This window comes from Bubalus bubalis, chromosome 1 (genome assembly GCF_019923935.1).
Source record: "Bubalus bubalis isolate 160015118507 breed Murrah chromosome 1, NDDB_SH_1, whole genome shotgun sequence".
Lineage (NCBI taxonomy): Eukaryota > Metazoa > Chordata > Mammalia > Artiodactyla > Bovidae > Bubalus > Bubalus bubalis.
In genome coordinates, this window is record NC_059157.1 from 21764590 (window position 1) to 21777804 (window position 13215).

At 40.4% G+C, this 13215-nt stretch overlaps 1 protein-coding gene across 6 annotated transcripts in view; it reads right to left on the reverse strand.

Moving 5' to 3' along the window:
* Positions 1-13215, reverse strand: part of DLC1 (DLC1 Rho GTPase activating protein) — a 434197-nt gene that overhangs the window by 118597 nt on the left and 302385 nt on the right. The window contains exon 6 of one of the 6 annotated variants that reach the window (XM_044937836.2): positions 727-3478. The exons of the other annotated variants lie outside the window; for them this stretch is intronic. Coding sequence (XP_044793771.1) covers positions 3282-3478 — 197 coding nt within the window. The 3' untranslated portion in view covers positions 727-3281. Of the gene's footprint in view, positions 1-726; positions 3479-13215 lie in introns of those variants that run through there. 6 annotated transcript variants of the gene reach the window in all.

Genomic DNA, 13215 nt, shown 5'->3' on the forward strand with positions numbered 1-13215 from the left:
CAGATGTTTATATCTTTCCTTTTCTCCTTTGCTTTTCGTTTCTCTTCTTTTCACAACCTAGATAGCATATTCAAAAGCAGAGACATTACTTTGCCAACAAAGGTCCGTCTAGTCAAGGCTATGGTTTTTCCTGTGGTCATGTATGGATGTGAGAGTTGGACTGTGAAGAGGGCTGAGTGCCGAAGAATTGACGCTTTTGAACTGCGGTGTTGGACAAGACTCTTAAGAGTCCCTTGGACTGCAAGGAGATCCAACCAGTCCATTCTGAAGGAGATCAGCCCTGGGATTTCTTTGGAAGGAATGATGCTAAAGCTGAAACTCCAGTACTTTGGCCACCTCATGCGAAGAGTTGACTCACTGGAAAAGACTCTGATGCTGGGAGGGATTGGGGGCAAGAGGAGAAGGGGACGACAGAGGATGGGATGGCTGGATGGCATCACTGACTCGATAGACATGAGTCTGAGTGAACTCCGGGAGTTGGTGATGGACAGGGAGGCCTGGCGTGCTGCGATTCATGGGGTCGCAAAGAGTTGGACACGACTGAGCGTCTGATCTGATCTGATCTGAAACAGTACTCAGCTTTTCTCTGGAACACTCAGTAACTGCTGTTTCTTCTCTTGAAGTGTAAGTTCCGCAAGGGCAGGGGTTGTGAGGGCTCTGTTTATTGGTATGTCTCTAGCACCTAGGACAATGCTTGACATGCATGAAAGAATGAATGAATTCGGGTTTGTTCATTTCCTAAGGCTGTATTTTCTTTCTATCTTACTTCATCTGAGGATTTGGTTTTGGTATTGCTTTTGGCGCTCATTTTACCAACGAAGATTGATTTAGAAAATGTTCATTTTGATGTGATACTTTAATGTCATAAACTTAAGAGAAAGGTGAAATGGATGAAAAATGATGGCCTAGCTTTTCTTTTTGAATTTTTAAAAGATTTTTTTTGATGTGGACCATTTTTAAAGACTTTATTGAATTTTTTACAATATTTCTTCTGTTTTATGCTTGCTTGCTTGCTTTTTTTTTTTTTAAGCTCCCTGACCAAGGATTGAACACTGAACCTCTGCATTGGAAGGTGAAATCTTAACCACTGGACTGCCAGGAAGTCTCAGTTACCTGGTTTTAATGACAGGCTGCCTGGCATCATTGTCAGTGCTTGTGTTTTCTCAAGTAGCTTTCTCAGAATAGTTTCAAGAACTTCAAACATGCCTTTCATCCTCATGTTATCTCTGTGATACGTGAAGTATTTTTGATATCACCATATAACAGCTTGGGAGGCAGGCAGGTCTGAAAGGCAGAAGTCCAGAAATGTTTTCCATTTGACCAAATGTTTGTGTCTACTTCTGGACTTCACTCATTTTAGTTTGACCTGATCAAAATTTGCTTTACTCCAGGGTACTGGACTGGTTTTTATTTGCATAGCTATATTCTGTTTGCTATAATAGAGAATTTTAAAATGGCTTGTGATTTACTTTTGATTCTTTAAGTTTTGAGAAGAGATGTTTAATGTGGTGGGAGCTTAACTATAATTTATTTGTAATTTCACAGTTAAAAGTAACATTTATTTATTCATATTAATTTTTATTAACTTATTGCCCTTCATTATAGTCTCAGAGATGATGGTGAAAGACTTTTAATAAAAATAATGCAGGATAATATCAACATTAAAATGCCCCAATAATTAACTTTAAAATACTGAGAAAACAGGTCTTTCCCTCAAGAGTGAATACTGGCTACAGGTAGCTAAGGAAAGCAAAATGATCACGCAAACCTCATGAATGTGCACTCATACCCACTGTGCATGGGCTCATAGTTATGTATCACACGCCTTCATGTGTGCTAAGTCACTTCAGTCGTGTCCGACTCTTTGTGACCCTATGGATATAGCCCACCAGGCTCTTCTGTGCATGGGATTCCCCAGGCAAGAATACTGGAGTGGGTTTCCATGCCATCCTTCAGGGGATCTTCCCAATCCAGGGATTGAACTCGAGTCTCTTCCGTCTCCTGCATTGGCAGGCGGGTTATTTACCACCAGCACCACCTGTGAAGCCCATCACAAAACCTCAAGCACACCCTTCCAATCTATGACACTATATTCTTGAAACACATATTCTTCTCTATTTCTATGTAAATTTTGACAAAAAATGTGCCTCACTGAGTTTATCAAAAATCTTCATATTTTCAGAAAACATATAATTTGGGAAGATGCTGGAAAATTATTGGTTTTTATGCCAAGGATATGCATTTTAAAAGATAAGACATTAAGAAAGAAAACTAATAAACTCCTCTTCTGTGATGAAATTTCATCTTTTAGGAGTCTTGGCCAAGTCTGCAGTTAAGGCTCCCACAATGCAAAAAACACCTCAGACTAAGGTTTCATGAGAATGGTACTTCAATTCATATCAGAGTAAGTACCTTTTTATTTTTTCTGTTTTCCTTTATAAGAAGATCTATCCTGGAATTTCCCCCTACACCAAATGAAGAGCTCAGGTATCATAAAAAACAACTTGCATGTTGATGTAGAAAGTGAGCAAACATTATTAATATAAATGACTAAGAAATACTCAGAATGGGAACTTCACTGGTGGTCCAGGGGCTAAGACCCCGAGCTCTCAACACAAGAGGCCTGGGTTTGATCCCTGGTTAGGGAGCTAGATCCCACATGCTTCAGCTAAGCGTTCGAGTGCCGCAACTAAAGATCCTGCATGCCACAACTAAGACCTGGTGAGGCCAAGTAAATAAACTCATAAAATACTAAAAAAAGAAAAAAAAAGAAACATAGATATACTCAGAATAGCTAGAGAATGGAAAATAGGCAAATGCGAGTCCTTCAAACCATGAAGAGGATCCTTAGATGACTGAGTTAGTGTTCTTCTGTTGTTTCAGTAGTTCTTTAGGAAAGCCACATTTTACATTTTTGGAACTCTGCTGACAGGCTGTCAAGATAGCTCTCCTCCTTGCTTGGTTTGGCGGTCTCACAGCCCTACCTGGGGAAGTAGGCCGGTGGCCTGCGGTGACTGCTGTGTTTCAGGCTCCTCTTATCGCTGGCGGAACTGGCATCTTGTCAAGTCTTACTGAAGAGCCCTTACTTCTGTAGCCACTGAAGAGACTGGAGTACAACAGTCCTGCCAGGCGCACACCCGCCCAGACTATGTTTTCTTCCTCGGAACATGGAAAGGCCACTTTTGGGGAAAGGTGTAAGGAGACAAACCAGCTGCCACTTCCGAGGGGGAAAATTTGATCCCTTTGTGCTCTTATCTGCATCCACTTCCAACAGTACTGATTCATCTCTGCTGGGTTCCAGAGAAGGTAAAAAGGAGAGCGGAAAACGCTTGATGTGAGTGCTCATGGCCACGAATGAGTGACAAGAGATGGGTCTTGGTGGACGGCTTTGATAACAGTCTTAGTTCAGGACGGGGGTCAGGTACTGTCGTACCCAGCCCCACAGATGTACCCGGTGTTTGATCAATCACACAGCCACCTGGGGAGAATGCACAGACAGCACATACTTCTTGTTCATTCGTACGTTCATTCATTCATTCATTTGACAATTTATTGAGTGTTCCCATGAGCTGGCACTGGTTCTAAGCATTAGGGTTATAGCAGTGAACAAACCAACTGCAAACCCCTGGCCTTTTGAAGCTTACATCCCAGTGAAGCCTACATTCAACATTCTCTATAGACATGATAAAGCCAGTAAGCCATTTTCCAAATGTCTTAAAAATAAATTATTTTAATTAAAAATAATTAACATGTTAAATTTTCTACCTTGGTGCCAGGCTGGCAAAATCTGAATTTAAAGATTGAATATAGGAAAATAAAACCTCAAAGATAATGTATTCCATTACCTATATATGCTTCAAAAATACTACCATGGTAATGCTTAGACTTTCCAGGTGGCATAGTGGTAAAGAATCTGCCTGCCAATGCAGGAGATGCAAGAGGTGCGGGTTTGAACCCTGGGTCAGGAAGATCCCCTGGAGCAGGACATGGCAACCCACTCCGGTGTTCTTGCCTGGAGAATCCCAGGGACAGAAGAGCCTGGTGGGCTGCCGTCTACGGGGTTGCACAGAGTCGGACACGACTGAAGCAACTCAGCAGCAGCAAAGAGTCGGACACAACTAAGCACATGGCAGCAAGCATCCTGCAAGGTAGGACAGATTCAGGAAAATCCAGCACCTAGTTTTCCTTAGAATTCTATTGTATGTTGATCATGAAATATTAAACAGCCAATCTTAGAAACTGCATATAACTTTTACTTGTTCAATTCTACCTCATTACACAAAACCAGCACACAAGCTCATGGAGTAACCTGCCTGCATTTCTGTCCTCCACTGCAAAGGGCCACAGCTCACTCCCCAACACATCCTCAGAAGAGCCGCAGGAGTCAGTTTACCAGGTCATGGAAGTGCAGGGGCAGCAGCCACCTGGGGGAAATGATGGGGTGGGGTCTTTCCCCAGCTGCCTCCACGCTGGCCCCTCCTCCATTCATGCTGTTTCCCTGGAAAGGTGTCTGAGATGGTCGTCCTTACCACACTGCCTCCCTGCTCCATGACAAAATAAACCACCCATAGCATCCCTCTGCTCTAATGGGTTTCTGCTCCAGATGGTCCTGTCAGACCCAACCTCATCTCCTAGCCAGGCTTTCAAGGTCCTAACACTCTAAATCAACCCAATCTGGTAACAACCACAATCATAAAGTTAACAGCAATATTTCATATTTCCTCTTATAAACTGATTGTACACATGGGATTTCATTTGATTAAAATGATCTCTATTGACAGAGGGTTACTCTGAATTTCAGAAAGGTCAAGTGATTTGCTCAAAGCCACCCAGTTGCCAAGTTAGAGCCCAGTGCTTCTGAGTTCCAAACCATTTCTCTGGCTACTGCTTTTCGTTTACATGACACACTCTTTGCTCCAGTGGGCTCCAGCTCATTTTCAGTTCCCACCACTGGCTACACTCCTCACCGACTGGTAATACCCTTCTGCTCAATTTGCCCCAGCCCTGTCCCCAGCTGGACGTTTCGGGTCCCTTCCTTGCCCCAGGCTTCCCACAAAGTTTTCTCTTCTTTTTCTGAAAAAGTTCCTTAGCGAAGGTTTAGCCTAGAGTTTCTCAACCTCAGAATTACTGACATATTGAGACAAATAACTTCTGCCATGGAGGGGCTGTCCTGGTGCATTGTAATGGGTGGACCAGCATCCCTGGTCTCTACCCATCAGATGCTAGCGGTGGTTCCAGCTGTGGCAGCTAACAGTATTTCCAAACATTGCCAAACACCTTTTGGGGCCAAAAGATGGTTAAGTCTGGCTGAGCCTGCAGTTATTCTCTAGTTGAATGATGTGGGTCTGGTATGTCTCCCCATGAGACTTCAAGTGTGGGCAGAACGCATTTTCTTTGTATTCTCTGAAGATGTTCTGCACTCAATAAATATTATGGACCTTTGCCTCTCCTTCCAGTTTCATATGGGAGCTGCTGACCCTATCTTCACATTCCTGATTGAGTTTTATGGCATAGTAATTAAAAGTCCAGGCTATAGAATTTTAAGAAATGGGCATTAAAATCACCTCTATCATTTATTAGACAACCCACAGATGAAAGAAAATATTTGCAAGCCTATAGACATCTCTCCTAAGAAGATAATAGCAACAAGTACATGAAAAGAAGCTCCAGGTCACTAGCCATCAGGAAGAAGTAAATCAAAACCACAATAACATACCACTTCACACCCACTAACATAGCTATAATTTAAAAAATGGAAAATAACAAATGTTGGTGAGAATGTCGAGAAATTGGAACCCTCATGCATTGCTGGTAGATGTAAAATGGTTTATCCTTTGAATAAGTTCAAAATAAATAACTGCATCACTCAAAAATTCTACTAGGTATAGATAACAAAAGAATTGGAAATGGATGTTCAAAGATAAACTTGTACAAGAATGTTCACAACAGCTGAACAATAGCTAGTTAAATATATTTTACAATAAATGTATTTTCACAATCGTTAAAAAGTGTAAACATTTCAAACAGCCGTCATTGGATGGATAGATAAATAAAATGTAGTAGAATCATACATGGAATACTATTCACCCATAAAAAGATGAAATACTGATACATGCTACAACATGGGTAAAAATTAAAATATTATGCTAAGTGAAGCAAGCCAGACACAAAAGGTCACATATTGCATAACTGTATTTACATGAGATATCCAGAATAGGCAAACCCAGAAAGCAGATCAGTGGTTTCTAGGTGTTGGGGAGCAATGGAGATTGGGAGCGACTGCTTAATGGGCATGAGGGGTTCCCTTTGGGGTGATCAAAATTTTCTGGAGCTATATAATGGTGGCATGCAAAGCAATGTGAATACACTAAGTACTCCTGAATTGCATATTTTTAAATCTTTAAAATGGTGAAGTTTGTGTTTTGCATATTTTGCTACAATAAAGAAAACTGAATGGCTGGTAATGGTTCAGTAGTAGGGATGTCAGTGAGGGCTCTTTTGAACAAGATAGGTTTCTGAGCACAAAGGAGATACAAAATTTGAACTTTTCAGCAAAGAAATATAAGGGTGACCAAAATAAAGATGGAGGCCTGAGCAGAATGGCTGGTGGGACAAGTGGGGTTCATATGGAAATGCTAAGGTAAGTTCTTTTATATTCTACTATAATTACATTCTATAATAGAGTTACATTCTACTATAGAATGTAACTATAGAATTATATTCTATAATTTTGATCCAAGCAGGAATTGCTTTAAAGCACAAAATATATTTTCCTCAGAGACCAGATGCTTCCAGATTATTAAATACAACTATCAATAAGTGAGCACATCAAGTAGGATGCTATGTTCCTTGGATTTTGTAATCAGATATTATTGTCTTCTTACCCTTAAGAAAAGGAGCAAATATCCTTCGGCTCACTCACAGTTCATCAATTTTTATAACATTTGTTTTATAAATACCTCGTTCCTGTGGAGGAGAGAGGCGTAGACACACATTGCATATTTATTTTTTCTACATCAGAGGGTTCCATACATCACTGCTTTAGGGACTAAATACGGCTTTTGATTTACTATCGCATTAAAGTGTCCCCCCTCAAAAAAAAATATACAGTTTCAAATAAGGACTGTTAACCGTTCACGTGGACATCAACAGACTCAGGAGGTGTGACTGTGTGTCCTGCAGGGGAAGCGCGGTGACAGCCACACAGTCACAGCCTGGAATGTCGGCAAGAAGGGCTGTGGGCTGAGTGATGAGAGGCAGCCCCAGTAAGAAGGCGTGAGGTGACTGGGTCTCAAAGCTAATGGTGCAGACTCGGGCCAAGGGAGGCCTGGAGGTGACTCCTGTGCACAAGGACGTGAAGGGACTATCTTTCAAGTCTTCAATCCTTAGCCACTTTAAACTCATTGGGTTTTCTCAGCCCTGCACTAAGGTTGTCACCTTTCACGAGTTTTCCCTACAAACTAAACAAACGCTGTCGTGTGGCCACCTCGTTTGCTGCCGGGGAGATGTTAGACACCACCGCCCTAGATGATTGCTGCCGGCAGCACACCCAGATAGAGACATCTAGGCTGGAGAGAGGCCTCCAAAGCTGGCTGGCAACCCGAATCCTTCCCCAGGGACCCATCCCACACAATGGCAAAAACTGCTCCCAAAGGCTTCCATTTCTTAATGCCAAGGAAAGCACTGCCAAGGAGAAGTTAGTCTCAGTTCTTCTTTTAAGAGACAACAAAGAAGGTTGAAATTCTGAAGTCTAAGAAGGCCTTTTGATTACTTTCATCAATTACTATTTTGGCAATCTCTGGCATTCACAGTACTGTGCAATGGAAGATATCACAGACATATTACATCAGGAAACAGAGCCAGCCTCAAAAACATATTTTTGATTTAATCACTCACCCTTGCTATTGTAAATGAGAGGGGGATAGAGGAAGCCCTATATCTTCAAACTCTAAAGATTATGGTAAGAAAATTTAAAAAGGTAGATAGTGTAGATTATCCTATGTTGGACTTTAAGCCATTGTACTAAAAGTGTTTTGAGAAAGGAAATTTACATTCCATATCAGCATTTTGTTGAGTATATTGATAATGTTTTATATAGGCTAGAAACATGTCTAGAAACATAGTAAAATAAGAAACTAATTATTAAAAATTTCCCCTTGGACTTTACCTTCTGATTGCTCCTTCACCAGAATTTCCCCAAATTCTACTTGCTAAAATTTCAAAACAGTTTCTAAACCCCAGGCACTCCCTGGTGATTCCAGAACTCTGTTTCCTAGCACAGCTTTCCTCCTGCTCCTGCCGATTGTTTTTTCGAGCCACTGTTCTTCCACATCTTTCTGCTTTCTAGGAACTACGCCTCCCTTCTCCACCATAATGAGAGGAGTTTAGGATTTGGAATCTTAATTCCATCAGTTACCGGTTGTGTGACCTTTTGCAGTCTTCCTAAATATTTATGCCTTGATGCCTTCATTTGCAGAGAAGGGAGAGTAACATTCTAGGTTTGTTAAAGGCTAATGTGACAGACTATATTTAAATCACTTAGTACAGAGTAGTACACATAGTTCAGTTCAGTTCAGTCGCTCAGTCGTGTCCGACCCTTTGCGACCCCATGAATCGCAGCACGCCAGGCCTCCCTGTCCATCACCAACTCCCAGAGTACACACAGTAGGCACTCAATAAAAACTGTTTCCTTAGCCCATCAGACAAGAACTGCACCCTCCCCTCACCCCACAAGTCTCTCAGTTGTTGTCTAATATCTTGTGGGGTATCTTTGCACCTAAGACAGTTGTGCTTTGTTTAAAGAACAATAAATGCTCATTTAAACTAACATTATAATCTATTTATGTCTCTGAAGCTTACTTTTTGTGTTATGTCTATTTTTGATCATTCCTTTGATACTTTTCTTCAATGCAACAAGGATTAAAAAGTCTAAAAGAAAAAGCTGACCACCAAGGATATTCATTAAATAAGGCAAAAAGAGAATACATAAAACTAACTTTAACTTGATGTTGCAAACCAAACCATCAATATTAACTGTTATAGAAACAATTCTCTGTACACATTTTTGAGCAGGAAGCTTGAAAAAAGAATTACTTGGTTGGCTAACACCACTGGAATGTCAAATTCCAATAAATAACAAGCACTCCATTTTATTGGACTGCTAGGAATACATACATATATATATGAAAGTAGAGCATTATAATTTGAAAAATTTAGTCTTTAAGTCTTTAAAACTGGCTTCAACTGTTTTTACTTTTATATTGCTTTTAATTTTTCAGTGGTTAATACATTTCGGTAAAAGGTAGAGGGTTTTAAATTACATAGTAAAATAGAAACAAATCAAATGATTTCCTAAAAATGTGAAGAATGTCTGAAACTAACTCTAATAAGAAAGGAAAATGTACAGAGAGCATGTTTTAAGAAGCTGTTTCTTTTTGCATTTATTTTACCCTGAATTGCCAAGACCAGATTATTGAATTTTTGGAATAACTATAGGCTCTGAGGGCATATAAAATATCTGACGACAAAACTTTTTCTTTTTGATTACAAACATTTGGGATCTTTTGATTATAAGTTACTTAGTATTTCACATAAACTGTTTCTGTTTAACATATGATGGTTTTAGAGTGCGGTGGTCCCTAGGAATGCTCAGCAGTACTTCAATTCTCCTTTTATTGGGTATATGTCACGTATGTCTTTCACTACCTCCTTGAAGATATATGTATCTATATAGCTTGCTTTGGCTAAATGAACATTTGTAAGTAGAAGTCTTTAACAGTTAGTGGGCAATTCACCCATTCCCTGGCTCCAACACTGGAAAAATTAGAGGAAAAAATGATGCCTGTTCATGATATATGTTCATGCCAGGGTGAAGGAATGCAGAGTATACGAAACGAGAGGAAACCTGGAGAAGCAGTGGTCAAGGTTATGGAGATGTTCAGTGCCAAGTGAAGCGTTTGAACTCTATTTCAAAAGCAATGGAGGAAGTTCTGAAGGTTTGTGAACTGGGGAATGAGGTGACCAGAGCTGGGCTATAGGAGAAGCTGGAAAAGTTTTCAGGTGCATGCTAGAAAAAGCCTAAGGAAAAAGGCCATTGTCATAAATGGACTGTTCAGGCTGATTCTGATGAAAGCTTGAAAAGAAAAGAAAAGTGAGCTCCTTGCAGAGACTGAATCTGCTGGCACCTTGATCTTGGACTTTCCGGGCTTCAGAATAAAATAAATTAAACATATTTTCTCCGTAAAACAACCAAAAAGCTTTTACAAAAACAGTGAATCTTCTATAAAAACAATGACTAGCTACTTGTTTTCTGAGACATGTACATGAAGCCAGAGCTTATTTTCTAGAGGATCTCATTGCCAATGAGCAGATGGCCGCTCTGCTGGTCAGAAGAGCTTCTTCATGAACTAAGGGGCCACTGAATCTCATTAATGTTTTTTGCTTCTTGGCTGCTGTTGGAGGAATGTAAAATTCTTTGCAAAGTGTGAACAAATGGTGTCGACTTATCTGTTTATTAAGGACGTGAGAGCCTACGTAGTATCTGTGAGCTCCAAACGCCAGTGAAGTTGATTTTAGAACACTGGTGATTGTTTATGGGCAGGGCAGGCTTGGACAGGTTTTGACATGTGTATCCCTGTCCGGCAGGACTCGGACATGGGGTGGGGAGCTTCAAGTGGTGGTCAAAGGTGAATTCTATTCTGAGAAGGTTCTGGTTTGTTTTTCCTGCACTGCCCACTTCCTTCCTTAAGGAGCTACTTCCTCTTAAACGACATTTCCTTGCCCCATATTAGCACAGTAAGGGTGAGCTAGGGTGGTAATCCACAGGGTTGAGTGCTTACAGATTCTCTCTCCTCCAGCCATGTCGACTGCAGCTGCTCACCCGAGAGCCAAAGGTCAACTTTCTCACCCCGCAAATAATACAATGCATTGGGTAAGTTAACCATCAAAGACAAAACCAAAAAACAGAAGCTTCTCTAGGAATTCTCTAGGTAATAACGAAAGATGGGCTCCTGGATTAGGGGCTCAGTCATTTATTTCTTTGTGAGGGTTTCAATGAGTTTTCCTATTTGTATCAGGAAACAAAACGCCAATCTGAAGAATTCTTGGAGAGCTCAGCCACTTAATCTCAACTAATTAAAGTCTGTTTCACAGGCGGAAATGCTTGTTTCTTCTATACCCCTGTGTGATTTTAAATAGAAAGCTGATATTCTTATGTAAAGGTGGGAGTTCTGCTGAGAAGAAAACCATACTTCTTTTCCAAAGTGGCTCTTGACTGAGAGCATGTTTCCCCTGGACTGTTGAGGCAGCCCCAGGACGCTTTCAAAGGCTTCATTCTCCAGGCACTCCAACCAATGTAATCATCACATCTACATCTGAAGATTTCCCAAACAGGGGAAGTAAAGAGATTGGTCCAACAGAGTTCAGGAAGGAATGTGAACAGCCTGGCTGGCACCTACAACCAAAGAGGGCAAACAGATCATTCACTTCCTTCCCGCGGAACAGGTATTTCTGAACTCACCACTGGTTAGAAGAGAGGTAACAAGAACACTAAACTGCATATGCAACACACAGAAGGGGAGATGCTCATGTGCATGGGTCCATTTTGGGGGGAACAAAACAGCAGAGATTGCCTTTTTTTCTGCAGTTGGAAAATTAGTTTTTCCCCAAAATTGATTAATTGACTTGAATATAACACTCTTGATGAATGCTACTTTTGATTTACATTTTGAGTTTTTACCTAGGAAATAAGAATACAATTATTTCACATATACTTTCATATTTTGGTAAAGATACAGGTGGCTCAGATAGTAAAGAATCTGCCTGCAATGCAGGAGACCCGTGTTCAATCCCTGGGCCAGGAAGATCCCCTGGAGAAGGGAATGGCTACCCACTCCCAGCATTCTTGCCCGGGAAATCCCATTGACAGAGGAGCCTGGTGGGCTACGGTCCATAGGGTCGCAAAGAGTTAGACAAAACTGAGTGACTAACACTTGCACTTTTTCATAGAGAAATTAGTGCTGCTTACGTGACAGTGAAGACACATATATACTGCACTTTACCAGAAATGCTCTGTCTGGTTTTACACTTTAAGTTAATGGCAGAACAGAGTATGTGTACTATTTTCTCAAGTTTATGCATTACTATTAGATAAAAACCCAATACACACGCTCTGTGGTCATAATGACTCCTTTAATTCAACGCACACTCTCAGAGGGACAGATGTATGCATTTTAAGACATGCTAAAAGATAAATTAAGTTTTTGAGATATCTGATATCTGTAGTCATTCCATGGCTAATTTATTGTGATACTGGCTATTGTTTTACTTCCCATCTTATATTAAGGCATCACATACAAAGAAGTAAAGTATTAAAGAAAATCATTTCACACAACTCGTGTGATGGCTCTTATATTTCACTGAATAGAAATACAAAATACTTTGACCTGCATACTGGGGCATTTATGTAGTGGACTTAATCTTAAGTGTGAGAAGGTACTTTACAAAATATCTCTACTCTGTTCCCGTCCCTTCATTTTTTCCACTAGTAAATGGGATAAATGTAATATTTTGAAGAGCTGTTAGGAAAGTTACAAGAGAGTATGTATATCAGGGTAATTTGTAAACTCAAAATCTATATACAGACATGAATAACTTGTTGCAACAAAACTGAATGGGCTATGGTAATGACTTACTAAGTTCTTGTTCTAATATTATGATCAGAGCTTTTTCTCTTTCAATCTGTATATTTGTCAAAAGAGAATTCTGAAACATATTTTATTTCCTCTATTGTGACTCATGATTCCTTTTGAAGGAATTTCCTGTTCATATAAACAGGAAGCACACAATTACTGTAGAACATCTAAATAAAATTAAAAAGAGAAAACGCTGGCAAATTACATATTCAAGGATTCATGTCTAGAATACATGAAGCATGTGTGCATGCTAAGTCACTTCAGTTGTGTCCGACTCTTAGAAACCCCATGAAGTCTGGCTCACCAGGCTCCTCTGTCCATGGGCTTCTCCAGGCAAGAATCCTGGAGTGGGTTGCCATGCCCTCCTCCAGGGAATCTTCCCGATCCAGGCATTGAACCTGCCTCTCTGCATGTCCTCAGTAATAAAAAGACAACTTTGTTAAAAAAATAGGCAGAGGATCTAGATGGACATTTCTTCAGGGAGGGCATACCAATATGGTCAATAAGTATAAAAACAGGATAA